This window comes from Dicentrarchus labrax, unplaced genomic scaffold, assembly GCF_905237075.1.
Source record: "Dicentrarchus labrax unplaced genomic scaffold, dlabrax2021, whole genome shotgun sequence".
Taxonomy (NCBI): domain Eukaryota; kingdom Metazoa; phylum Chordata; class Actinopteri; family Moronidae; genus Dicentrarchus; species Dicentrarchus labrax.
The window spans coordinates 28,569,279-28,596,189 of NW_026136704.1; the positions used below are offsets into that span (position 1 = coordinate 28,569,279).

Genomic DNA, 26,911 nt, shown 5'->3' on the forward strand with positions numbered 1-26,911 from the left:
ATGTCTGTTGAATGTCGGTGCAATATCTCGAGCCCAGAGACAACCAGATGCTCTTTAACTCAGAGCGTCTGACACCAAAACCTGACATTTACTGTGGATGTTTTAGGCAGCTGAAAAGTTTCCTCTTTCTATTATAACTGTGTTGGAAAATGGGGTGAGGTGGTGTCTTCCAGAGTTTAGTTATTCCCAGGAATATGACAAGTAACACCAAACAGCCTAATAACACATAGGAATTGGAGGTACACTGCTAATAACTGTTGTTTTAACAGTGCTTGATTTTTCTGGCTTTTTGTTAACAGCCAGTGGTTGGACTGACCTTTGCCGGTGCGGAAGGTGAGCATGGCTGGCTGGCCTTCGCCGGCTGAACTTCGAGCCACCATCAGCACTTCATAGAGACTGGAGGACTCCAGCTCTGACAGCCGCAGGGTCTTCTCACTGCCAGGGACACGAACTGTATGCCAACTCCCCACCACTGTTCCCATTTCATCAACCTGACGCAGACAAAGACAGAAGGCCACACACACAGACAAACACAAACACATGACTAAAAATGCCAGAGAGGAAAGCAGAATCATCTGTCTGCCTACAATCCTGCACAGTTAAGACTCTTTCCGATCCTGACTAACGACAGGGAACGGCCTCAGAAAGGATCCCTGAGAGATTTCAGTCACAATTTCCAGCTCCAGAAAAACAGAGTCCTGCTGCCAACAAAGTCTTAACTTAACTAGTATCGCTGCAGTTTTACAGTCAGAGTGAGCTTATTACTGAAGCAAACACAGGAAAATGACCCACCTTTCAGTCAGTTTAGGTCTTGGCCTTCTTTATTTAATGAACAAACTACATTCGCCCAGTCTCTGTTGGTTTGGCGGTAAAACTGAAATCTGTCTTTCCCTCACCTTGCGGTATTTGACAAAATAGGCGCTGATTGGACTCCCTCCATCACGCCCAGCCCTCCACTCCAGGTCGTACACATCAGGCTTGTGGGTCTGAGGCGGGCTGGTGATGATCGGCGCCTCCGGAGTAGGACGGTCACTGACTCTCTCGGCCGGCAGGTTGATCGTGTCGCCTTCCTCTTCGGTCAGGAAGCGCTCGTGGCCCTCGTCACTCTGCATGGGGTGGAGCGATGGTGAAGCCTCCAGCAGCGCACCGTCAGTCGAGCCCAGCTGTGGATCTGTCAGGGGGAGAGGTGAAAGGTTATTTAAATATAACTATGCACAATAAACAAAGCTGGAGTAAAAACAGGCAATGCAATTAACTGTCTGGAGCCCAGTGCCAAGACTTTGTCCCTTGGAGGGGAGCACTTAGATTTCTGAAATAAAACAATAGCATTTATAGGCACCTTCTTGTATTTCTGTATGCATATATTTTATTTTTTTATTGTTTCTTGATTAAGGACTTGGATCTAAGTTTTGGACATCTGTCACTGGAAAAGGGACAATGTAATAAAAGCTGATGGCAACAATATTACTCACTCAGTGACTAACAGAGGTGGCCTCTACATGTCCACAGCAGACAACCAGTGCTGGAAAGTTTTACATTTGGAACAAGCCTTTTAATCTACATAAAATAACGAGAAAAACCTGGATCTCGGCTCCACTACATAATCATGCTTTGTTTGTTTTTTTCATTAAATCTTTCACCAGAGCCAGAGCGGTCCACCTGGGCAAATCATGCGAGCTGGGACCCTTATTATGGCTGACACCAGTTTGGCAGAGCCTGGGTGGAATTTTTCACAGACGTTTGGAGGACACTGAGCACAGCCCACAGCTCCACTCCGAGCCACACCACTGAGGTCAAAGAGCTCCATAATTGAATATTAAAACCTAAACAAGTGAATGAGGAGGTTGAAGCAGTGAGGCTTGCCACAGGGGCACACTGCAGGGTCCTGGGTCCAGTTTCTGGCTGTTTTGTGCGCGGCACCAGTTCACTTTATAAAACAAACAGGACTGAAGCTGGTAACACTAGACCTGATCCTGGGACTGTGGCCAGCTGCCACACATTCCACACGCCAACCATTAAAATACCGGAGAGAATCAGACCCCAGCACTACATCCAGTCCTACATACTCTCCTGCTCGTTCCCTCCTTCTGCCCTCCACCACTCTCGCCTTTCCACAGCTCTGACTCACAGCTTAACCACAGGCAGGGCTCCTCCTCCTCCTCCCCACTGATACAGGAGGAGGCAATTAAGGCCACGGCATCCTCACCATCCTGATGGAGAGGAGTGATAGATCTTGAGTAAGTGCTACTACACCTGGACAGAGATTCGCTGCCAGGTTCTTCCCAGAAAAAGGTCAGTCCATTAGAGAGGAACACCTGGGAGTAAATGTGACAGTAAATCACGGGGGATTACCAGCAGAGACGAGAGCCTCAGTTTGGACAGAGCTCAGCTTACTGGAGGACAAGTGAATGTATTTCTTACATTCCTAACTGACTGCCTGGATGTCACAATACGCCTTCCTGACGTGGCAGTTGTGAGTAGGGCATTAAAAGTTTCTTTATTTGCATTTAACCTGTTAATGATTTAGCTTAGAAAATATCATAAAACAGTGAAAAAGGTCAATCAACTGATCATATAATCATCCCAGCACTTGTTGTATGGCTGCTAGCTTTGTCATTTAGGAGCAGGGGAGCGCAGTGGGCGTTGATGCGAATGACAGGACGGAAACAGCCAATCGCATGACAGAATAAGGACACCACATCTCCCGTGTGGTACATCCCACTTAAAGGAGTAAAGCAGGGAGTCGTCATGGTGATGGAAACAACGATACCAAACAGAAAAAAAAAAACATATTTCAGATTGCTCTCGGAGATGAATTACAATAGCAGACTGCACATATCAACGCACTGTTTACTCTGAATGCAAAGGGCATTCGATAAGCTCCGGCGCCTGGTACCTAAAAAACTAACCGAACACAAACTGACCCCAGTGTGTTTACCTCTGCTGGGCATATCCTGCTTATCAGCTTCATATTCGGTTTTTGCGTATTGCGTGGTCCGCAGCTAAAGATACTGAATCTCATTCTTCTTCCTGTGGTCTGTGGAAGGGGAGCAAATGTTCTGCAGTGAACTCGCCTGATCCCGTCTGATTTGTACTCCCTATGTACCGCATGTAGCTGTATTAATCATTCTGCAGATAGAGGGGCGAGCTGAGGAATGGGGCCATGGCGTAGAGCGGCTGGGGAGGGAGAAGAGGGGAGTCTTGGGGGAGAGCCACGGAGGAGGGGGGAGGGTTGTGATGTGTTAATAAATAAAAGGCAGTTATGTATGATGTTGACAGCTGGGTGGTCTGGTCCTCGTCATAACCCTCCACGGCTACTCCTTACATTCCAGTGTCCGGGGGCTTATCCCCGACGGCGTGCACAAAGCTCACTCTCACGCTCAAGCTCAGTTCAAGGCTCAGGAGGAGGGCGGCCTTGGCTAAGCCTCTCCTACCAGCCCTCAGAAAAAACACACACACATTCACACTCAAGGAGCAAGGACTCCCTGTAGATACTGTACGTGCCGGCCCTCAGAGATCCCGCCTGGTAAGAACACTAGCAAGATTTTTTTGCATCAATTACGATTACGTAGCATTTCTCAAACTTCTCCCTTTTGTATCCGTAAGCTCTTGAGCTCTGCAAGGACTCCGATGTCAGCGTACAAACTCATGCTGTTAGGTTAGTCATGATCTCAAATTGTTACACAGTGGCAATGTGGCACTGGATCAAGTTTTATCCTGCTTTGAGGGTTCTGAAAGGGAAATTAAAGGGGAATGTTGGGAACAGTGGGGATGGGGCAGCTCAAATGTGAGGATATGTTGAGTATCTTTTGGGTTTTGGACTGTTCGTCAGATAGAAACAGGCAATTTGAAGATGTCAAGATACATACCTGATTGTGTCGTAAGCATTCCATATGACTGTGCCGAGCCAATCCCGTTGTCCAGCAGACACTGAAACACACCCTGATCCTGTGGTGTCACGTCTGAAACAACAAGTGAGGATCCAGAGATCTGAAAGCGGTGCGATGGCGTGATGGGGTCAGCGTTGAACAGCCAGGTGATGTTTGGGGATGGGTTTCCTTTTGCTACGCAGGTAAAACGAGCGGAAGAGCCAGGAGAAACGAGCTGGTCGGTCGGGCCCTCTGTGATAGACACAGGCTCTGTGGAGGAGAGGCCCAAAGATTAACATCGCCACAAGGTCAGCTGCAAAAGGTCCCCGCACCCCCAAACACCCTCTCTTGTCTTTTTCTTACCAAGAACATTCACAGTATAGTTAGCGCTGATCACAATCCCCTGCTCAGTCTCAGCAGCACAGGTGTAACTCCCTTCATCAGTCCTCGTCACTGTCACGAAGGCCAGGTTGTTGTGCTGTTGTTGGTGAGAAGGCCCCGGTGCGACCTCCTTACCGTTCTTAAACCATTTTGCTGCTGGTGCAGGACTACCAGACACGATACACTCCAACGTCAGCGGCTGTGAATGCTGCACCAAAATAGTCTTTGGGGAGGTGGGGTAAACTATCCGCACTGGGGGGGAGGAGTCTGAATCTAAACAAACAAGTGAACCATATTAGTAGATAATTACAGAATAAATACAGCTGGCATTGTAAAAAAAAAGAACTTAAATGTCAGACTTACGTTTTACTGACAGCTTCGTGCCATGAGGCTGCATGACGGTTTCCCCTGTTATAGGGTTGAATGCACCACATTTATACATGCCCTGGTGCTGGGCTGAAACAGAGATAATCTGAAGGTTTCCAGATGGAAGAACTAAATAGTCATCTGACAAGAGAAGGAAACAGCAGTTTCAGTAATAGCACAGACAGCTTATCTGAATCTGATTAGTGTGACTTCTCATTTTTCATGCATAAATGGCAGAAAATGCTGTTTTCTGCCTCTCAAATTCGCTTATCTCTGATTTATTAACCTGAATATCTTTGGGTTTTTGAATGACAAAACAAGAAATTCAGACATCTCATTGGAAAATAGAAGGAAATGCAGATATGTAGATGTAGAAAATAATCTGCCGATTAATAGGTCAAAAAAATAATCATGAGTTGCAGCCGTAGTATAAATAATATAGCATATCATTGAATTTTTAGTGTCTCCTAGTTTATATTATCATATCACGAACTTCGAGTGAAAGGATTATTTATAAAAACAACAACAAAAAACAGAAACTTCACATTTATTTCAGTTTCAAACAAACCTGTTGATACTTCTATCCGCTCCCCTCGTGCTCTTAGTCGAGGAAGGGCTGGAGGGACGCTGTGCGGTAGAGGACACTCTATAAGAACAGTGCTGCCTTCCTGCACTGATAACGACCGCCGTCTGCCATCTTCATATTCTGATATTTCTGCAGTGAGAAGAAAAAAAGAAGACCCCTTCAGTTACACTTACTTTCTATGCAGAATATTGGACATTTATTATGTGCTGAGTCAAGAACGAAGGCGGACAGCGCTACTTGAGTTGAGCTGTTTGTGTTGGATCACTGGGTTTGTTTATTGTTCCAGTGAGTGATTCTATTCATGCCTGATACAGTTCCAGATCAGGGTCAACCCCTTAGTGTAGTGTCCAACAGCAAGCAGCATCCCAGCAGGAACATAACACACTACACAGGAAAGCCCAAGGCTCATTAAGGATACCGGTCAAGAGGCATCTGGAAGGGTGCCCGAGTAAAAACTCATACTGCTTCCTTCCCCTCCGCCACTCAGCAGCAGGCAGCCGAGGACAGGCATTCTTTCAAAGTGTTCAACACTCACAAAATGGCCTTCCTTTTCTCAAGGCAACTTCCTCTCTTTCTTTACCCCCTTGCTTTGAAGTGAGTAGAAGTATGCACGGAGGGGTAATTCTCCGTATCCGTACCTGCTATGGCCACACGCGCGTGGCGGCTGGCGATGGCCGACCCATGGTCTAAGTGTGCCACACACTGATAGATGCCAACATGGCTGGGCTTAAGGGAGGATATGGTGAGGGAGCCCTCGTTGAGCTCCACACCAGGCAGGGTGTGCTGGTCCAGGGGAAGGCCTCTGAAGCGCCAGGAAACCACCGCTGAAGGAGGACTTACTAAGCAGCGCAGACGAGCAACAGAGCCTCGACTCTGAACCAAGGAGGCAGGCTCAGATCGGAAGGAGGGATATTGAGCTGTGAGGAGACAGGAGCAGAGAAAAATAGATCAGAATATTGTTACAGGTGTTTGGTTAGCCTGAACCAAAAAACACATTCTCATGAAGCTATCTATACCTCTGCCTGCTGTGATGGCTAATGTGCTATCTGCTTCTTAAGCATTCTGGTGTACGACAGGATAGACCTACACCAACACCAGATGTTTTGAACCACAAAGAGTATGAAAAACTCACAAATTATTCATTTGAAGTTGCAGTAATTAATTTTGTGTCCACTTGGACTTAAGCAAAATACTGACTCTCTTTATTTCTCAGTTTTGGTCTCCAACATCTCCTACGAAAACTATCTGGTATATATCTGATATAATCAACACTTTCTTCACCAGATAAGCTATCTGCTGTTTGGTGATGGTCAGGTAGCGTACATTGGGTTCACAAAGCTTTTTCACAGCTGCAATGCTGCTGCTATAAACTGATAAAAGCATGCACGAAAGCTGAAGAGATCTTTGTGCACTCATCACTACGAGGGACACCTTTCAATCATTTGCTCCATTGTCAATATTTGTTTTTTGTGGCAACAACTTACATGAGCAGCTGATAAGCAGAGACTGGCTGAGACACAGCACAGTGGACAGGAGGACCCTTAGGCCACTGTCCATGGTGCACTTTGACCCCTGCCAGAAGCCGTGTTGCCCAGCGCGCACGCTCTCGTCTGTTCAGCAAACCTGCAACACACAGAGGAGAGGAAAAACACATCAAACCAGAGCTCTGCTTGGCAACATGACAGCATCTGCATGAGCAACAGAAGAGGTCAGACAGAAATAAATGACAAAACAAGCTGCAGGGGGATTTCAAAGGTGGATCTGAGCGGGAAGAAAATCTATTAGGTTCTAAATGAATCCTATACGACAATCCTTCTAATCTTCACGACACATCCTCTTTACACACTCCTTGATCTCCACGTCCCACCCTCTCCTCTGACCCCTCTTCTCACCCACTTCAGTGTCTCCACAGAGGCTGGAATGTCCAGCCTCTTTGCCCCCCTGCTTCTCTCTCCCACTGGGCCGCTGAGATCTCCCGCTAATGGAGTGGCTGTGGAGAGACTGTCGCCTCACTCTTAATATCACTCTCTTGTCACACTGTGTTGCTTCCTCATAGGTTCACTGTAGCCTGAAGTGCAGGTCCAGACACACTGGAGGGCACGTAATTAGGAGCATTCCTCTATCCTTTTCAACCCGACCCCCTCCAACTGTGGCACCTCCTCCTCCTTTTTCTGAGTAATCCGGGCAAGCTTTGATCCCAGGTTCCTGGTTGGTAACCAGGGTTTGAGCCTGAGGCCGGAGGGACAATGGTCGTCCAGCTGTGATATTCACACTGGTGCTTCGTTGGCTCGCAGACGTTAGCGGAAGGGCCGACCGGGGCTGAAGGGTGGGTCAAATTAAAAGGATGATGTCTGGGTGGGATCGGTGAAGCTGAACAGGTTTCTAACCCTTCATTCTCGAACCTAAACACTGTTTCATCTGCTCCACACTCAAGCAGGTCAATTTGTTTAGCCTCCGCTCAGTGCTGCAGTATGGCTAGAAGATGACAAGTTGAGGCCAGTTTTGAGTAGAGCTGCAAAGAACAATTACTTCTTCTTCTACTTGTTATTCTTAAATTATTGATTGATTACCTTTCTGTAAAGAAATGCTGAAAATGTCCCATCACAGTTTAGATTCCAGTCTTCAAATTTCTATTTTTTTCCCATCTAACTAACCCAAAGATATTCAATTTACACTTACATAAAACTGAGAAATGCAGCAAATCTTCACATTTGACAATCTGGAACACTGGAACATTTTTGCTTGATAAATGGCACAAATGATTAATCAACTGTCAACGCTATTGTCGATTCATTTTCTGTTAATTGTTTCAACACTATTTGTGAGTGATGCTGGTGGGACGTCTGTCCCTCTATGATCTATGAGACACAGATGCTTTATCCCTGTACTCATTCTCACTCTCTTCATCTTGCTCTCTTTCTCTCTATCCCTCCCTCAGAGAGCATCCTAAGAGGAGAAGGAGGAGAGAAGAGGCAGGAAATAATAAACTCTCCCAGCTCCTGGTCCACGCCCCCTTCTCACCCTGAAGTCAAAGGTCAGGGAAGAGCAGAGAGAGAGGGTGAACCAGCGGGTGTCTGGTGGCCCTGGACCAGCCCCCAGAGGTCACCTTCAGCTCTCTCTGTTTCACTTACACACACTCACACATTTTCACTGTTTTTACAGACAAAACTAAAGTAAAAGTGCTTAAAACGACAACAATGAACACAAGCTGTAATTTTGATGGCTGAAGGTACTGCATTATGTATTTGCTGTACGCTCTGCAGCTCTCAGGCTCCAGTTTAAGCGTGTGCATGCTCATTCAGGCAGATCAAACCCACATCTTGCAGACTAGCATTTCTCCATCCCACGAGTTGCAACAGGCCCTGCACACTGCCCCCATGTCATCAGTGGAAACTATCTTTCTCTCTCTGCCGGAATAATGATATATAATTACAATAATAACAACAGCGCTATAAAAATGCACAGCCAAACGCAGGCACATTGGCACATGGATGAGAAACCAGAGCTGATTCTATAACTCCCTCTCTCTGTATCCACCTTTGTTTCTCCTTATTTTAACCAGTTACTTCCCCCAAGTGGGCGTAGCAGTCGGGCACTACAGCTCCGACTGGGTGCCCTTGTGTAAACACACACACAGCTGCCTATCTGGCCCATCGATCTGGCGCAACAAGGAAACACAGGGGCATCATTCCTGCTTCTTATCTGTTTGGCTTTCCTCTGACATCCGCCACCATGAAGCCGCCTCAGTGGAGACAGACACTGTGAGGATATCTTGTATCCCTCATCACAGAGAGTTGCCCTGATGCTGGCAGCACTGGCTGCATGGAAAGGCAAGTCCTGCTTCCTCCCGAGCAGACGCTCAGACAAAAGCTGGAGTGGCCCTTCGACAAAGGGGAAGTCCCTGTCAAATGAAGTCTGATCGGCCTGAGAGAGTCTCCTCTGGTCCAATGTTGATCTGCGGCCAGCCCACTCCCTCACTCCTCTGCTCTACTTCACAAAACTCCAGACTATACTACTTAAAGGAAAAAAATCCTGTGTTCCAGATTTCCTCCTCCGATCCCAAATCTGATCTTGTGTTACTCCCTGTTTTTGCACTTACGCCGTAGATGCATGGCCATTCTCAAGGAGGGATCGACTAGCTATAAATTGAAGAGACATTCCGCGTAGAAAACAGACTCTGCGCCATTGAAAGCTGATATACAGACACAGGGACAGTTTATGAAAATAAATGAGGTTAGTGTCAGTGAGTTCAAGTGGAAAAGTTCCTATTTTTCTGGGTGTGGGGGGGTTGACCCGTGTATGTTTGGGAAATGTTTGACTGACACCTGGCTTAAGCGTGTGAATGCAAGAAAAAACAGCAGTTTTCTTAGACAGCTTGTGTCCCTCATTCAGTCTTTGTCCGTTTTTTTTTTTGTATTTGTTGTATTTTATCTGTCAAGCTCCCTTCCAGAGGAATCCATAGTAGAGATATACTAAGAGGCAGCACCTTTATTTATCCATCTTGGGAGTAATACAAAACTCCGGCACAGGAATAGCACCGTGTATCCCCTTGTAGGACAAGAGGGATCCCTGGTGATGACACAGGAGAAAATAAACACACTGACAGGCTGCCCTCGGGGAAGGGAAAGGGGTTTGAGTTTTTTTTGGGAGGGGGGGTTTAGCACCTGCACTTCTTTTTTGCCTCCTCTCTGCAGGAACTACTTAAAGCCCCATCTGCCCGCATGTGGGGCTGGTCCATATCCCTGTCATATTGGGTAAACAGGGACAAAAGCAACGCAGTGGAGGATCAAAGACCTGGAGGGCAGGAAGAACAGGTCACAACTGGTGCTGCTGACTGAGGCGGGGGCCTGGCCTCTCCGCTTCACAACACTGCACAGCTGAATAAAAGTCAACAGCAAACATCACGAAGCAGCTCATTCGACAACAGGAGCCAATCGCGACTGCTCTCGCAATCGATATCAGAGTGGTACGAATCTGATAAATCAGAAAGGTTTATCTTCGAGAAAGAGAGAGAATTGTAACAAATGCCTGAACTGAAAGAAGCTGAGAGATAAAGACATTAAGGGTAAGGGAGCAGTGGGGTGTAAGAGAAAGCGCAAGTCTTTTCTGGTATGATGGTCTAATCTGACCTGTGCGCTGAAGCTGATTCACATGCTATACCCCAAACTTGTCTGCACTCGCCCCACATCTCATGGACAGAGGATCTGCAGCACACACATTCCTGAGCTCCACAGAGAGAGAGAGAGAGAGAGAGAGAGAGAGAGAGAGAGAGAGAGAGAGAGAGAGAGAGAGAGAGCGAGAGAGAGAGAACACACACACACACACACACACACACACACTCACACTCAGGAGATGGGAGATAAATTCAAAACAAGAAGATGAGAGGCAATGGGGGGAAAAGCATACGAGAGGAAAGCTCACTGGGAGAGGGAAGGAAAGGGAGATGGGGGTATAAAGAGGTGAAACATTCACTGGGAGGTGAAAAGTTGCCAAGCCCCAACTCATATCTCCTCCCTCTTTATTTGGCTCGGAGATAGAGACGTACAGATAATGGCTGAGCGTGCATCCACGACTGCCAAAATTGACTGATGATTCAGCCTCACTACATTCAGCTCGGCTCAGGGACTTGGGAAGAGCCTCCTGAGAGAAGAGACTCTAGGGGACCATTATGGGCTTCTTCTATTGGTCTGGGTGAGCCCACTGAGGCAGCCCGGGGCCACAGAAGAAACTAATGAGTGGAAACACTGGGCCTCTGGTATGGCCTAACTCTGTCTGATTAAAGACTGAGACGTTATTAAAAGTGGGACAGACTGAGAGAAGGGGAGTGAGCAAAAGAAAGGGAGAGAAAGAGGGGAAAAGAAAGAGAGACATGATTTGGAATTAAATAAGGGAATTAGGAGGGTAAAGAAGAGGGGTCCTTTTTGTTTTACAATGAGAAGTAAGGAGAAAATCGCATTCGTGGGGTTTAGTCGATCCATTATACAAAATGACTGCCCTTGTCTGAACCTGACATCCTTCAGAAAGTTAATGCAAGTCTCCTCAATAAATCATTTAAACTGAGCTGGACTGCAGAAGACAAATGAGATACATCTTCAAGGACAGTCTGCTTTTCAGACACTGCTGTCTCTCTGAGCACGTGCGTCTGCAGGAGGACAGAGCATAAGCAATCCGGGAGGCGCGGGGTGACGGCAGGGCCAAGCGGGTCCCAGAACCCTGAGACGCCACGGCCCTGACGACAACGCCGTGCTGTGGGATCAGACGAGAGGAGAAATGAAAGGAGAGGCCCCCGGGGATCAGACAGTCACATCCCACAAAGCCCTGTTTACCAAGGACACACACCCCCCCCACCACCACCACCTCCCTTCACCTCCTCCCTCCCCCAATATCTCCCTTCACCAAAGCCCGACCCTTCCAAAGTGCCAGGGCCGGGACCTGGGAGACAGCGCTAATTCTACCCCCAGGCTTGTTGGCCAAGGACACAAACAGGGAGCTGAGAGGGGAGAGAAAGGGAGGGAGCTAGAAAGATTGAGACAGAGGGGAGAGAGAGTGGGGACTGAATGGTACAGTATGTAAGACCCATCTTAATTGGAGATTGTTCTGCAATGTCTTGTTTTTCCTGGGAATCTGCGAGGGGGAGGGTCCGGAGGGTGGGGAGGTACGGTTGTTTCCCAAGGTCCTGAACAGCGGGATTAACCACAGGGGCGAAACTCAATAGCGGCCTCGGACACTGGAAACAGATCCTCGGGTATCGCCACCATACAAGGCCACCTCGAGACCTTTTGCAAAGCGCATGTAACTAACAACCCTTCCCCATTGTCGGAGCTCTCTGGGCCCTTCCGGTCGATTTCACAGGCCTTTCAGCCCACAGGGGAACGTCTGCTCAGAGGAAAAGGTAATTCTGATGGAAAGGAGGAATGCACAAGAAGGCCGTCTTGCCCGCAGGGTGTGTTATAACACTGATCTCCAACATGTGCCAAGAGTCTGATTCATCACACCAGGCGAGAGGGGAGCTGGGATTGTGCAGCCGTGGCACTGAGGCAGAGGAGGCCACAGATTCACATTCCTCAATATCAGCCTTGATTAGAGAGATGATGGGAAAACACGCTGATGCAGTGAAGGAAAAAAATGATCAAGTTTGCCTAATGCCTTGAAAATGTCCACCTTCTTTCTCCAGAGGAGTCACGACAGTGTATCTATGTTTTTAAATGCTGTTGTGTGGGCTGTGAAATATGGGCATGCAGTGATCTGATCCAGCTGTCCACACCCCTTCTCCCCTCGACGCAGTCTCCCGTCCCTCCCCAACTCCCCTGGATTCCATCACTGCCTGTGTCTCTACGGCAACAAGCGGCGGAGACGCAGACAACAGTTTCTGTTCAGTCTCCTCCTGATAGGTCCCTGGCTGCCGACCAAAAGTACTTTCAAACTAAAACATATATTAAATAATGTTATTTCAAACATGTGCAACAAAAATAAAATGACAAGCTGTCCAAATAGATGCTAACAAGAAACTCCGTTTTGCAAAGTCAGTATTCAAAACCAACCAGACATAAAACTCAGCTTGGTTGCTTTCAGGGTGTTTGCCTTTTTCTTTGTTTGTCACTTGAGAGGCGTGAGAAAGAAAGTACACACAGAGTATTTCCATTTCTCACAATGACAAATTGACTCTGCAAATATAACAGAGCAATGGCCTTGTATTCAAGGAAGGGGGTTTGGAGGACAGAAATCCTTTGCCTGTGAAAACCTGAGCTACGCAGCCATCCGGCAGAACAAAAACAAACACATGTAAAAAGGTTAAAACATAATTAGTCTTCTTCACCAATTCCGCAAATCTCTTGCAAAAACCCAAACAAACAAACCAGCTGCCTTGTACGTACAAGTCTGAGGACCCAAAGATAAATATACAGTCCCCCCAAAAAAGCGTGTCAATGCTTTATTTAGTTTGTCTAAATGTTTATCCGTCTCGCCTTGTAACACTCCACGCTTGTTGTGCGGCAAATCGAGTGATCACAAAACAAACTCGGTGGTGATACATCAACACACAGATCATCTGAGTCTCCACTTCTGGCACCACGTCAAATCGTAAAAACCTCTCCAACACATTTAGGGTCCAGGCTGCTCACTGCCACAGTGTCTGGAGGTGAGAAGAGCTTTTTGCAGATGACGTAGTGCTCTGATGGCGCCAAGAGAAACACAACCTCATGACAACAGCAAAACACAGCAATAATAAAGAAACCGTGGCTAATGCTAACTCGGTGCATTCTTCGTGTAGGTTTGTGTGTGTTTGCTACTGTGTAAGAGCGCCACAAAGGGATGGCGATGATTTATTTTACTTGATTAAAGTGAGTCAAACCAGAGCTGTGTTTCCATCTATCACAAGGCAAAAAATACATCCCCGCAGTCTGCTGAGTATCTGCTGCAATCTCAAAACATTCCCAGAACAATGCAGAAGGCTGGGCCAACCATATGTTTCACCCTTCTCTCTTAAATTCCTCCACTCACTTTGAATATCTTTTATAAATAAGGGGTTTCATTGCTCCCTAAGGGGCTACATTTTGGAGCAGGGAAGGCCCAAAATGGTACCCACAACCACAGGCCCGGAGGCAGGCAGCAGCAGTACCCACACTGCCTCACACTCTGATCTGGGAGAAAAACAGCCCTTCAAACAAGTAGCCTGTTTGTCAGCCGGAGGGGAGTGCCAGCCACTAGTTTTGCCTTAATATAGTCTTGCTGATCCTTGCGCTGGCTTTTCAACAGCACACACATTCTGGTTCGCAGAAAACCCATGTCAGATGTGACTTATTGGTTCAGCATTTGAAATAGAAAAAGCTGTGGCTGCTTACAGTTTCAAGAAGAAAAGACTAACTCTTGGGGCCCGCGCTGAGGCAACGGGCTAAGTCAGGCATATTTAGTAGGGTCAGTTTCAGGAAGGGAAAAAGAAATGAATCTTGCAAACAGGAAGACGCTGAGGATGCAAAAAAAAAAAAAAAATTCCCCCTCGCATGTTCTGAAATACTTTGCTGTGAGACCTGTCAGCAAGGGTTCGGTTCAGGAGTTCACTCCCTGAAATCTTCCCTAGGGCTGAGGAATCATTAAGAAAACTACACAAGACAAGGCTGCGGAACAATGGGTCTCATCGTGTACTCGCTTGACAATTATGAGAAAAACTGTTGTTTTTGGCAAGAGGCGAGTGTTGTGTAAAATGCCACGTCGAAACCCTTCTGTGGGACTTTTTGTTCTCCCTCTCATACATGTGCCATCTGCATCATGTTAAAGGCACATATATTACAGCTACAAAAGTGAAAAAGCACTCCATCGGGTGATTATGAGCGTGTAATAAAAGGCATCTACAGAAAGTAACATCAAAACGCCGTTGCAGTGCACTTCCAAGTACTTCTGCAGTCTGTCGTAGTCTTTTGGGCTTTTCATCAAGCCTACCAGCTACATATAAGATCATTTTTTGGTCACTATCAAAGTGTGTCCTTCTGTGTCACAAAACTGCTCTTAACCATCCACTGTCGAGGTATTTTCATTAAATGTACCCGCCTGGACAGTGTGTTTCTCCTCAAAGCGATGTGTGCGGGGTATTGGTTTACATTCTCTTATCATATTGAGAACACAGACATATATATATTTAGCTGAGGCCTGTATTTCCATTACATTAACAGAAAACAAACCATCTTCAGAGAAGAAGCAGACCTCCTCACCCTGCCTATCTCCATCCAGCCTGTACGGCTTCGTCCCGCTGCATTTCGGTGGCTGGCTGGAACATCTGTTTCTGCTGCTCCAAAAACTGTTTGTTTGTCTTAACAATTACGCCCCGATGTTTCTCATTTCATTTCTCAAATCTCCCGAAAGTCATTATCCAGTTTCAGGTCTTTCAAGGTTCTGAATTTTTAGAAACTCAATACGACCATCTGTTGAAAGCTGGTGTATACATCAGGCTACAGTCAGCTCACCTTTGACATTTCAGAGGAGTTGTACCGGAGGAAGCATGCAGCCTATCTGTAACCTGGTGGAGTAACATGCTTGCATAGTAAAGCGAGTCAGTGCTGGGCTGTTTGGATCATCTGTCAGGGAAGGGGGACATGGAAGAAATGGGGAGGGGGGGTCCCTTCAGAGAGACGTATGCGTTGTGTAGTTAAAATAACGACAGTCTGAGCTCAGAGCAGATAAGAAGTGCTACTAATGACAGCTTCGTATAAACACCAGTGACACCTTCAGCTACCGCGCTCGCCTTTGTGGCTACTTCAACACGGCTCCAAGTTATCCAATTCCACTCACAGCTTTTCTCTAGAATAAATTTAGGGAGGGAAACGAAGGGCGGAAAGTGAAGTATTTTTTTGTGAGCACTGCAGCTGCAGGGTGCACTCACCAACCCAGCAGTCACAAGAACTCAAACTCTTTCTATGACCTGCCCATCTTTCCCATCGACCCCCTGCTCATGGCTGCTGGGTGTTGTCAATCAGCACCCCCTGGCTCCTTGAACATGGGGGCTCTTTGGCATGCTGCCCAAACTCCCCTCTGTCCATCTAATGAGGGCCTGAGCTCTGGGTCTGTCCTTGACGAATGGGAGCTGAAGCTCGCAGAGTAAAGGCCAGTATTAGAAAATGGGAAAAAACGCTGCTGTATGACTCAATCCCTGAGCAATGAGAGTAAAAGAAGGGCTATGTGTCAAGAGTTCAAAACAAGCCAGGTTTGAGTTTGGAAAAAGTAGCTTGAAGGGTCAAACATCAACCACACAACAGTCCACTAAATTCTACTTTATTATACTAAGAAGCTGAAATGGATTAGCCATCAGAGACTTAGAAAATAAGTAAGACTTAATTCTAGCTGTCAAAATATTGTGATGATGATGAAAAATAAGGTGGCAGCTCAAAATGTGCATTTTTCTCCCGTTTTATGACTCTTGAAACATATTTCTCTGCCAAAGGTTGATCCTTTGGAGCAATAAAATGACAGATCACTGCGTCAAACCAAATAAACAACCACACCACATTGTGATTTAGGTTTTAAATTTGCTTCCATTCACGTTAGGGCCAGGGCTGAGGTTTGCTGCCTGGCCTCAAATCTGTATGGCCTAGAAAACGGGAGAATGTGGGGAGGTGCCCAAAATATAGTTTAGTCACCCATTTAGACACACCCTCTCCCACCACACTCACCTCCGATAGACATTCATCCACTTATCCATCATTTCTTAAACAGCTGAAAGTAAGGCTGCAGCTAACAATAATTTTTTTGAGTTTTTTAATCTTATTAATTCAATAAACTGTGAGAAAATTGCAATTGCCCAGAGTCCAAAGAGATGTCTTTAAATTGCATGTTTTGTTTGACCAGCAGTCAAATACTTGAAGATAATAAATATACAATGATATTAACATAAAAAAGCAGCAAATTCTCACATTTTAGAAGCTTGAACCAGAAAATTTTAGGTCAAGTTCATTTATTAATGACGTGAAGGATAAATTGCTTATCAAAAAGCAGCTGTAGTTTACCTGTCTGTCAGTTAACTGATGGACTAATCGTATCAGACCTGACAAAGAGCCTCATTTTAATGCCAAAACTAAAAGATTTTAACTCGTATACGACCTGGCTTCCTGGCTCTACCTTTAATGAAACCTCGCCATTGCTATGGAAACCCACGTGTTACCTCAGCTGCTACTATTCTACAATCATTTGTCTTTGTTGGAGCGTATGCGGTTGTGTGATTATAATAGATCAGAAAAATCAAGAGAGCCATTATGAGAGCAGGGGCTGGTATCATTACACATGCTTACGTTCAAATTGCCCACTTAACATAGTTCTCCTACAGCAACATGTGTTTATCATTAGCGAGCACCCTAATGGCTCAAACATTATTCAGACTCACTTAATGGCATAGTTGTGCTTTGTTCGGGTCTGTCTGATAAGAGCCGGGCCACTAATGGTTTATTAATTTCCCTACAAGTCACAAAAAAAAAAAAATGATTCTGAGGCTCTGTCGTCTGATTCAATCACGTTCCCGATTCATAGTTACCGTGGGGAAAATCCCCACACAATAACAATGTGCTCGGCTATACTAAAAATACTCCACGGGCCCTTATGTTCAGCTTGAAATCCACCAGCTATTGGTAATGCAGCTTCGACTGTGACGTTCAAAAGGGTAATGATTGTATTTTCTATTTTAAAAAGCTCCTAGAAACAAAGGACAACCAATTTCTCTACAGACTGACCAGAATGCAATTCAGCCAACGAGGCAATCGTTGGAGCGAGGGAGAGAGGCATTCAAGGAAATGTGGGAAATTGTGGAGTGAATTAAGTTAAAATGAGGCAGGCGGGAGGAAATAACAACACCTTACTAAAAAAAATTAAAAAAAACTCCTGGAAAAGACTGAGGTATCAAAACCTGAGGGAGGATTTAAAAAGGGAACGCCGTCAGTGTCCGAGCCTCAACACAAAGACCAAATCTCTCTCTGGCCCTGTCAAAAGCTCACCCAATATTGGGGAGCAGTGAAAGGATTTGAAAGGCATCGGAAGTGTCTTCTTGTCCCCCACCGACGCAACAATGCACGAGCAACTGTTTGAACTTGAAAGTGTTTTATCTGAGAGCAGCCATGTGTGTCCCACTGACTGGATGTCATGCATTCGAGAGGGATTCAAGACTTTGTTCTCAATAACTTTTAAGTGTTCCGTTTTCTGAGAGTTACCCCTATGTAACAAAAGTCCCTGTGAAGCTCTGATGATAGGGGTGAACAGCAGACACAGGAAATTAGTTGTGGGGAAAAAGTGAGAAACTTGTCTCAGCAGCCACACCATTACTATCACTTTTACTCGTGTCACGTCTCTTGTCATCCTTTTTATTCACTGATCATATATTTACAACATGTATGCTGCCTCTTTACATTTATATCTGCATGTATAGTGCACAAAAAAGTGCATAAAAAATAGAAATTGAAATTTTAAAATGGGAATTAATGTTAAATTTCCAAAAGAAAAACTCTGTCTATGACTGTAAGGTTTTAAGTTATCATCCTCAAAGTTCCTGAAGTGCAGCGGTGCAGATCACAACACAGCGAGACCTGAGCAGAAGAAGCTCATGCACACACTTGCACACACTCAGTCCTGAGCGGTTAGTGAGGACAAAATCAAAACTGTTTCTTGTTTTTTTTGGAATATTTTCCACGTTGAAAGATGCCGAAGAAACATGTAAAATTAAGCCAATAGGAACAAAGCAAAAGCTGTTTCATGATCTTGATCAAACCGCGTTCACACTTCTCTCTCTCTACAGTATTTTTCCTCTTTGCCTCCAGCGTTTAATCATTTGTGGAACTAAACTAAGACTTTATCCCTGATCACAAATCAGTGAAGAGCTCTGTTCCTGATCAGCAAACAATGACACCTTCTCTCAAGCAGCAGGTACAGTTGCATGCTCTGCACAGTCATTTGTGCACTTGCCAAATTTTAAAGCAATACAAACACGGATTTACCAAACCATCATTTATGACACCCTCGGGGGATTTATCTAAAACAATAAAGGCTCTCTGTCTTTGGAGAGAGGAAAAAAAAACAACAATTTTAAATATTAGTCTAAGCCACCATGTTCCTGCACAGTGGTAAATGTGGCAGAAAGTTGGCTCCTAAAGTGGATCCATAATTAAAGTATAACTTTAGAACAAAGTAATGTCTCACATATCCCCAGTCCAATTTCACCTTTTATGACTGTGTCACCAGTGTGTCAACCCAGGGTCATATTTGCCATTTCTAAAAATGTTCTTTCATCTTTCAAAGCAGAAATGCAGCCTGCAGGCCATCTGTTTTCAACTGGGAAGTTAAGTGAAGTGTCGCTGAGCTGTTTACCAAACAAATATTTATGCCTTTGCTTGTGTTGTATTCAAAGGCAACAGAGCTGAGCTGTGTCAGAATGCATAGAGATAACAGATAACTGCTGAATAACAACGATAATCTGAATGCTTTGGGGTGCTTTTTTTAGCTAAATAAAAGCATGATTTTACACAAAAATGCTGCTCAGGATTTTCTTTTTCTGTCTGCAATCTAACTATAATATGACAAAGATGTAGCCTGAACAACAAAGCACTAACTAATGCATAATATCACATTCTGACACAAACTAAACAATAAAAATCTAATAATCTAATAATCACAGTGTTTTCATTGTAAGGAGGTAAAATGGAAATTAAGGAGCAAATGCAATGTATTAAAGTAATTATATAATGTGCATGAAATTGTAGCTGTAGTCTCTAATGTGGGCAGTTAATTCATTGATACACACACATAATATTAACCTCCGTACACGGGCGCCCCCGCTCACCACACTGCCCCACCGCGGGAGCCCGTAGCGCCGCTGCGCCTCTCCGCTTTCACCGCAATGCAAAGTTCAGAAAAACAACGCAAATGTTTGGGGAACAGCTTAAAGCTGCCACTGCGGAGCTCTCGGCGTCTCGGAGCGTCACTTTTTCTTTTGTTATTTCCAGAGAAACCCAGCTGGCCTGGTGCGCACAGCGAAGCCTCTACCCCCCCACCCCGCTCCCAGCCAAGCCAAGCCGGCCCCGGGACTCCCCTCTCCGCCTCCGTCCTTACCTCTCGTGCAGGAGGGCAAAAGCTGCGAGCCGTCGGGTGAATTAGCAGCCAAACGCATTCTTCTGGAGGCAAATCCGTACGGGGCCCTCCATTAGACCCGGGCTCAAAGTGTGAGACGACGGGAGGAACATGAACACAGCCGGAGGTGGAGCGGGGAGGAAGAGAGTTTTCAGACCCGCGGAGCTGCGCAGGGCTTCGGGGCCAAGGTGCGACAACTCCCGCCCCCCCTTGGTCTAAACTTCGAGTTGAGGTAGTGGAGAGTTTTCCTCCTTGGGAAGTTTGGAGTCCGCGTGTTTGGATCAAAGCGTAACGTCCCGGCTCCGTGCGCTCACTCACTCGCTCTGCCTGTGTGTATGAACCCGTTATTGGAGCTTCTCCCCCAGTTCTCGGTCTCCGTCTCTCTACCGCTGCCTCCTCCACACACGCATCTTTGAAGCCAGTGTCGAATTGCTCAGCAAATCATGGCAGCGGCGGAGCTGGTCGTCAAACCAGGAATGTCCCAGCCCCACAGCTCAATACGGCTCCTGGAGAGGGGAGGGAGAGAGGGAGGGGGAGGAGGAGGGGGGCAGTTGCCCATATAGACTGTGCATTAGCAAGTTTTACAATCTAGGAGAAAGAAAAAAAAAACTTCCTCCTTCCTCCTCTGCGCACACTCACCTGCGTTATCCGGATAGAAGGTGAACCCACCTTCAGTGTCAGCTTGAGGATGCACATTTACAGCACAGTGGCTTTAATGTGGTTTAATCAGTGCTTCTCGACACTAAAAATGTGTTTGTTTTATAAAATGGTGATTTATATTTATTGAACTACAAATTACACTGGCTTAAGGGATGTTGGAGGACACTTCTTGGTTAACCGAGACATAATAAAAATCTTTAAAAAACCCAAATTACACCAGACTCACCCTAAAATAAATACCATGATAAAAATAGAAATATTTTTTTTGTGAATTTGTTTAATGCTATAAATATTTTCACCTGTGCAGTTATCGTTTGTAGGTTTTTTGATTTGTGATTTACAATATTTACTTAAACACTCTAATCCTCATGACGGACATTAGTTTGAGCACAAAGGATTCATGTTGTGAACATTTCTGTCAGGGTCAAAAAAGACTTAACACTAGAGAGTAAAATTTGAATTAAACTAAGTACTTACATAACTTTACTTTTTTCTTTATCAACACGTGTCCAGTGTCCAAGTCTTTTTTAATTATACTTAAAGCTCCATTAACAGTGACCAAATCTACTTGTGTTTAGGACTTTGATAGTTTCATCTACAGCACAAACAGCCTCAATCCCAACACTGCTTCAAAGCCATAAAGGCAGTTCTTTTTTTCACTGGAATACACTGTGCCTTGTAGATTAAATCAGCTCTCACTGGGCCCATTGAATTGAATTAAAGTTATGTGGGAGGGGGATGTTTGAACAGCTAATAGCTACGGGTCATTTCTGGCATCAGACCTGTTGGTTGGATGGGTTGAATGTTGGTTGGCTGCAGCTATTTCCCCATCCCTAGGTGCAACGCCTTCACAGAGGGGCGGGGGAGACGGAGCTGGGAGTGTGAAACAGTCATCTGTTGTGCGTATGGGCATGAGTAAACAGCATAATCATCTTTGAGGCAGTAATTATGTGCTCCAGCGTTGGCCGGGCGGTGGCGGCGGCGGGCCCACCCTGCTTCAGACAGCAGGTGCAGCTCACCATCTGACAGCTGACTCCTATGGAAGGTGTGATCCAATCCTCCCGAGGCTGGGTCGACCCAGTGCGGGCCTTCGGGCGGTCAGGGCCAAAGCCAACAAACCAGCAGAGCTCTGACACAGGAGGAGGGGGAAAACAACATGGAGGAGGTGGTGGAGACGGGACTGATGAAGGACGGATGCTTCAACTCTGTTTTCGCTCAGGGTTTGGACAGACCTGCTGTCTTTTTTCTCCTCCTTTTTTTTTGTCTGTAGGTGCCAGTTTTCTGTCATTGAGAAGAGAGAAGATGTTTTTTTTCTCTACACACTGTCAACTCACCTATCAGCACCACTTTCTAATGTCATACATTGTAAAAGCTTTATAAGTTGTTTCACTAATGTAATGAATCATCTATTATTACTGCTTGTAGATCAGTAATAAGCCATTACGATACCTGGATTTCCAGGTTGTAAAAAAAATGTTTTACTTAAAGGACCAGTGTGCTCTTTCACCTACTTTCAGGTGATTATACATTAATGAAAACATACCCATAAATAATATATTCAATTTTGACCTTCAAACCTAACTACGTCTTCAATTCCTCATGCAGAAAGACGCCTACAATGGACAGTTTAACCTCTTCTTAGTGCATCCAGAATAAAATACTTTTATTAAGAGCTATTATAATTACTTTTAATATTAGTAGAATTATTATTTTACCTTTGTTGTTCAGTTATGTGTGTGTGTGTGTGTGTGTGTGTGTGTGTGTGTGTGTGTGTGTGTGTGTGTGTGTGTGTGTGTGTGTGTTGTGGTGGAGGAAACCTTTATTAATGTATAACGTAACTGCAGGCTTGATAGTGGAGGAGGATATTGACCAAATTTCACAACCTGTAAACCCAAAAACAAATTACTGCTTTATCAACTGTCAATAAACTGCTTTCCAACCATTGATAATAATAATCAGTTACAACTTATAAACTCTTTTAAAAATATGTCTCATTAGACAGTGCAGCCCACTTTCCAATACAAGTGATTTCTCATTTCTGTCCCTCTCTCAGGGTCAGGAGCTGGTTGGAGATGGAGACGGAGGCTCTGGGTTCAGAGGGGGGTGAGCAGGGTGATTGGACACAGTCGCATGTGAAAGGCCAGAGAGCGGCGAGTCCACAGGGAGCAGGGTCCACACACAAAGGGCTAGGGGTGGGGGCTCTGTTGGGGCGGGAGGGGCGACCGAGGAGGAGAGGCCACGCTGGGAACCAAAGCTGACAGCACAGACACTTCTCATCCACAGAGGGTTCGGCTGTCTCTGGCCCCCTGGGGTATATACTCACTTATCTGTGCGGAGCTGCCAGCTCTGCACTGTTGAGCCGCAGCAGCTTCAGCGAGCTGCTCACTGAGAGCAGAAGCAGCAAAAACACTAAGCGCACAAAGCAGCAGTGACCTCTGGCCCACATTTAACTGATATGAAGCTTGTTTCCTACAGTCATATCAGCCCTGATCAAATATCAATAGATTATAACACATTTAGCCAGTACAAGAATACTTGTTGACGATCATGCAGAGGCTTTTACTTTATACAGTAAAATACTGACTTTCCTTGTGTGACACCGTGATTGCGCTTAAATGAGGGGAAATGGCAGGAGACTTGCTAACAAGGGCTTTGTGTTCTAAATCCAAAGGCTGGGATTGTTTGCAGTTGATACCTCCAGCTTGATGTCCTTTGCTCTGAGGATAATAAGCCTCCGACCACTGTCAACAGAGTGTTTATGACCTGCCAAGCAGCCTGGGTTGTGTTGACTCTGTCAGCAGGGGCCTGAGGAACGCCTTACTCCCTGTGCTATTAAAAGGCACTTTGAGATAACAGGAGTACCATCCCTCTGTTTGAGCCAGCCAGGGGTTGTGGATTGGCCAGCAGGACAAAATACCAAAGGTTTAATTGTTAGGCAGCAGATATAACACCCAATTTACATACTTGAAATCAGATGTAGGAAAAAATGCTTAGACATGGAGTAGGACAGCTACAAAAATGTGTAATTTTTCTCTCTAAGGAGCTAAGACAAGGACATTTATTTCAGACTTTTTATACGTTTTTATAAGACAAGGAAAACTTTGTGCAGGCGAAGAAATATTTATACGAGGGTGAGAAAAATCACAATATTTTACAACATAGACTAAATGGATTTCCCCTCGGAGGGCTGTATATCTCATGACTTAGACAGGTGTGTGCAATGAGTGTGTATGTGTGTACGTTGTGTCTGTCTTCGGGTATCCGCCTGCAGTTGTGTGTGTGTGTGTTCATGGATGTGTAAAAGAAAGAGAGAAAGAGAAATTTGAAGGCACCCCTCTGCATCTGGTTTCTGCATCACTGTGGTGGGATCACATTATCCATCGTAGGCTCTCTGGGAATTTCATCAGTCTGTAACATCTCACTTATTCACACGTCTCTCCGGGCTTCACCATGTAGAACAATCCTACAGCGTCCCTGCTGACACTGCAGTGACCCTGTACATCCTCTGAACATCTTTAAAGCTTTCTGTCTGATATCCTGCCTCTGTGAGAACTGTACAGGGCATAAAACTGTCTAAGCTCCAGTTTTCACACTGTCATTGTTTCGCCTGAGTTGTCCACAGCTCAACAATATATATATTCATTCACATAAACACAGCTACTGCCTTGCCTACATTGATGGAACTAACAGCTCAAACTTTTAGGAGCTTAACACAAGTTTTTGCAGTTACGAGCAGGTTGAGCAATTGTAGGTTAATATAGAAATAAATAAAAGCAGGACTTGCAGCTCTAAAGAGATGCAGATATTTAGATTAGATACTGTTTAGTAGTGGCACTGTTTTGATTCATGATAAAATGGGGAAATATTCCCATACACACACGTACACAAGATCCAGCAGACTGGCTCCAAAGCCAAATTATAGAAAAGACAGATGGATATATTCAATTAACAATTGCTATTTAAAACTTCTTAAATACATTACTTTTTAAGTAGTGTAACAAAATCTATTAACAGTCCATTTTTTTGAACAGTACTCATGATGTGAAGCCATGAAAACTATTCTTGCGCTCCTGCACTATATCACTTCCACCAAGCTCCGATTTATAATGGATTCCCAAATCATACGGACGTGCTGTTCCGGTCTCATCCCCGAAACCGAATCAGCACTGACGTGAAGCTGTCATGATAAAGCATTCGGGAGTTGGTTGTAGTGGGTATCTGGGGAGTTGTGGAGCAGGAAGAGGCTGAAGTGAAATATCATTCCTGTTTAACACTGATGTTTCCTCTGGTCCCACAGGCTCATGGTGACTTTGTGATTTATGGTGCAGCGCTGGAGGAGCAGATCAGAATACAGCTGCCCCATAGCGGCACACAAACATGTGTATACCAGACTCATGCATAACCCTAACTCTAGTTTTTCCGCATTTATTTTCCTTTGTGCGTATTTGCTTCTGTCTGTGAATCCGGGGATTATGTGCGTAAAAATGTGACGCTTGTTGCAGCTAACTGGCTTTTGCAGCTCATTCTGAATGGCATGAAGTGATGTAGAAAATGAGCTAGATGAAGAGGATTAGGACCCGAGACTGCTAGCGCTTATCATCTCCCGTAGCACTGGAGTGTAGCCATGGAAACAGGAAGTGAGAGGCAAGCTTCCAAGATGGCCACCAGCTTGTGAATGGGTGCATTCCTCAACGGCAGGGTGTCTGCTGGAGGGAGGAGGGGCGAGCGAGTGTGTTTACTCCAAAAAGGGACTATATAAATAGTAACTGCTGCTGTTTTAAGGACTTCCTGTCACTAGGGATTCCATAAAACAGTAGTTAAATAAACAATCAGTTTCCCATTGGGGCTGCCTTGTCTATACTGAAGTGAGGTCTGCAGTGGGTTCAATCCAGGACCCCGGCGTGTGGATTTTAAAGCCCCAGACTGGAGTCATGGAGCTGTTACAGGTCACCACACTCTCTTTCACTCGCACACCGTCTGGTCATATAACCTCCACTCACACAATCTGAGCCTGAATTCCACATTCAGCATGTTTTTTTCTCTGCCAAGTAACTTCTATGCTGACTTTTCAATGAGCTCTCCTCATTGTTTTGTTTCGGGAGCTGAGCATGCAGTTCTCCTCTGTTTGCTATTACAGTGCAAAGATTTAGGGCACTATTATGATCTGATTGGGACATCATTCACAGTGTAAGAGCAGTATAAAAGTGGAAACTAGGAAATGGAGTAATGACTTTCAGCTTTAAAGCAACATTACGTAAATATTTGACCTTAAAATAACAACTTCAAGATCATTTTAAATAATGAGAATGGTTCTTTTGTCATTCCCAATCAGCACCCCAAACACCTGTTAACTTGCACTATATAACTTGGGTTATAACGTATTGTGGTACAACATCACCCACCAAGCTGCCTGTATGGATATCATGGCAGAGGTGAAGACACAGAAGAGGAGGTTTAAGTGGAAAGCTAAGAAGAGAAAAATAGAGAGTGACCAAGGAAAGTGCTGGACAAGAGATGCCGGACTGGCTTTTAGTTGTTTCTTTGTGACATAAAAGGTTGCAAAACAAATGCAGAGCTGGCCTTCTTGCTGCCAGACTAGTAAGTAATATCAGCTGGCTTGCTTTGTCTGGTGTTGTTGTCTCTTTCCACAAGCAAATACTGTCCACTGAAGTACAAAGAATTAATTCTATGCCAAAAAGACTGAGACTGCTGAAGCCTTACAGAAGCTTCAGCTTACACTGAAATCGCTTTCGGAAGAGATTTCTTTGTGGCCGATATAGATAGGGGGTACAATTACAGCAACCAATAGCTCTTTCAATTTACATAGCAACGATTAGATGCATTGCAAAAAAAGTGAATCTTTTACGGTGCATTCTTAAGAACAAGGAGAAAAACTATATTAAAAGCATTTATTTAGTCAGCCATGTTTGTGGTTAAAAACATTTACTTTAGATTTCATAAAGTCTTGGTGTAGACAATAAAAACAAACATAAACATACTTCCACTCTAAACCTGTGGATGTGCTCAGCTCTTGGGAATGCGTCAGAAATCTGTTGAGAAGAGGTCAAGGACAGAGGGGTGAAGAAAAGGAATCTCTGGTAATGTCCCTCATCTCCACACACACACACACACACACACACACACACACACACAGATATAGATGTCAATACGCAAACACACAAACATCTACCAGTTGGCATTGACAAGAAGGACACCATCCGTCACGCCGGCTCTGTTTTAGACAAGGCCATGAAGCTGTCAGCATGCATTCCTGAACGCAGCTTTTGCAGAGCACATTTGTCAACCTCGAGGAGAGCGCATGCCCAAAATGTTTGGATGTTTAAACTTATCTCATTATGGCCTTTGGAAGTTACTGGCATTCCCATCGGCGCTAAAATAATCCACAAACAGAGCGAGCTGGTATCAGCTGAGGCCTCAAGTGTTACAGAACGATCCT

The 26,911-nt window shown here is 45.1% G+C and overlaps 1 protein-coding gene across 1 annotated transcript in view; it reads right to left on the bottom strand.

Moving 5' to 3' along the window:
* cdon (cell adhesion associated, oncogene regulated) overlaps positions 1-20,273 on the bottom strand; it is a 31,622-nt gene extending 11,349 nt beyond the window's left edge. Inside the window, exons 1-9 of the mRNA XM_051397833.1 lie at positions 19,777-20,273; positions 6,687-6,825; positions 5,841-6,119; positions 5,185-5,331; positions 4,614-4,757; positions 4,233-4,523; positions 3,870-4,139; positions 897-1,171; positions 317-491 (exon numbers count right to left, since the gene is read on the bottom strand). Of these exons, the coding sequence (XP_051253793.1) occupies positions 317-491; positions 897-1,171; positions 3,870-4,139; positions 4,233-4,523; positions 4,614-4,757; positions 5,185-5,331; positions 5,841-6,119; positions 6,687-6,759 (1,654 nt within the window). The 5' untranslated portion in view covers positions 6,760-6,825; positions 19,777-20,273. The remainder of the gene's footprint in view (positions 1-316; positions 492-896; positions 1,172-3,869; positions 4,140-4,232; positions 4,524-4,613; positions 4,758-5,184; positions 5,332-5,840; positions 6,120-6,686; positions 6,826-19,776) is intronic.
* Positions 20,274-26,911: the final 6,638 nt, after the last annotated feature.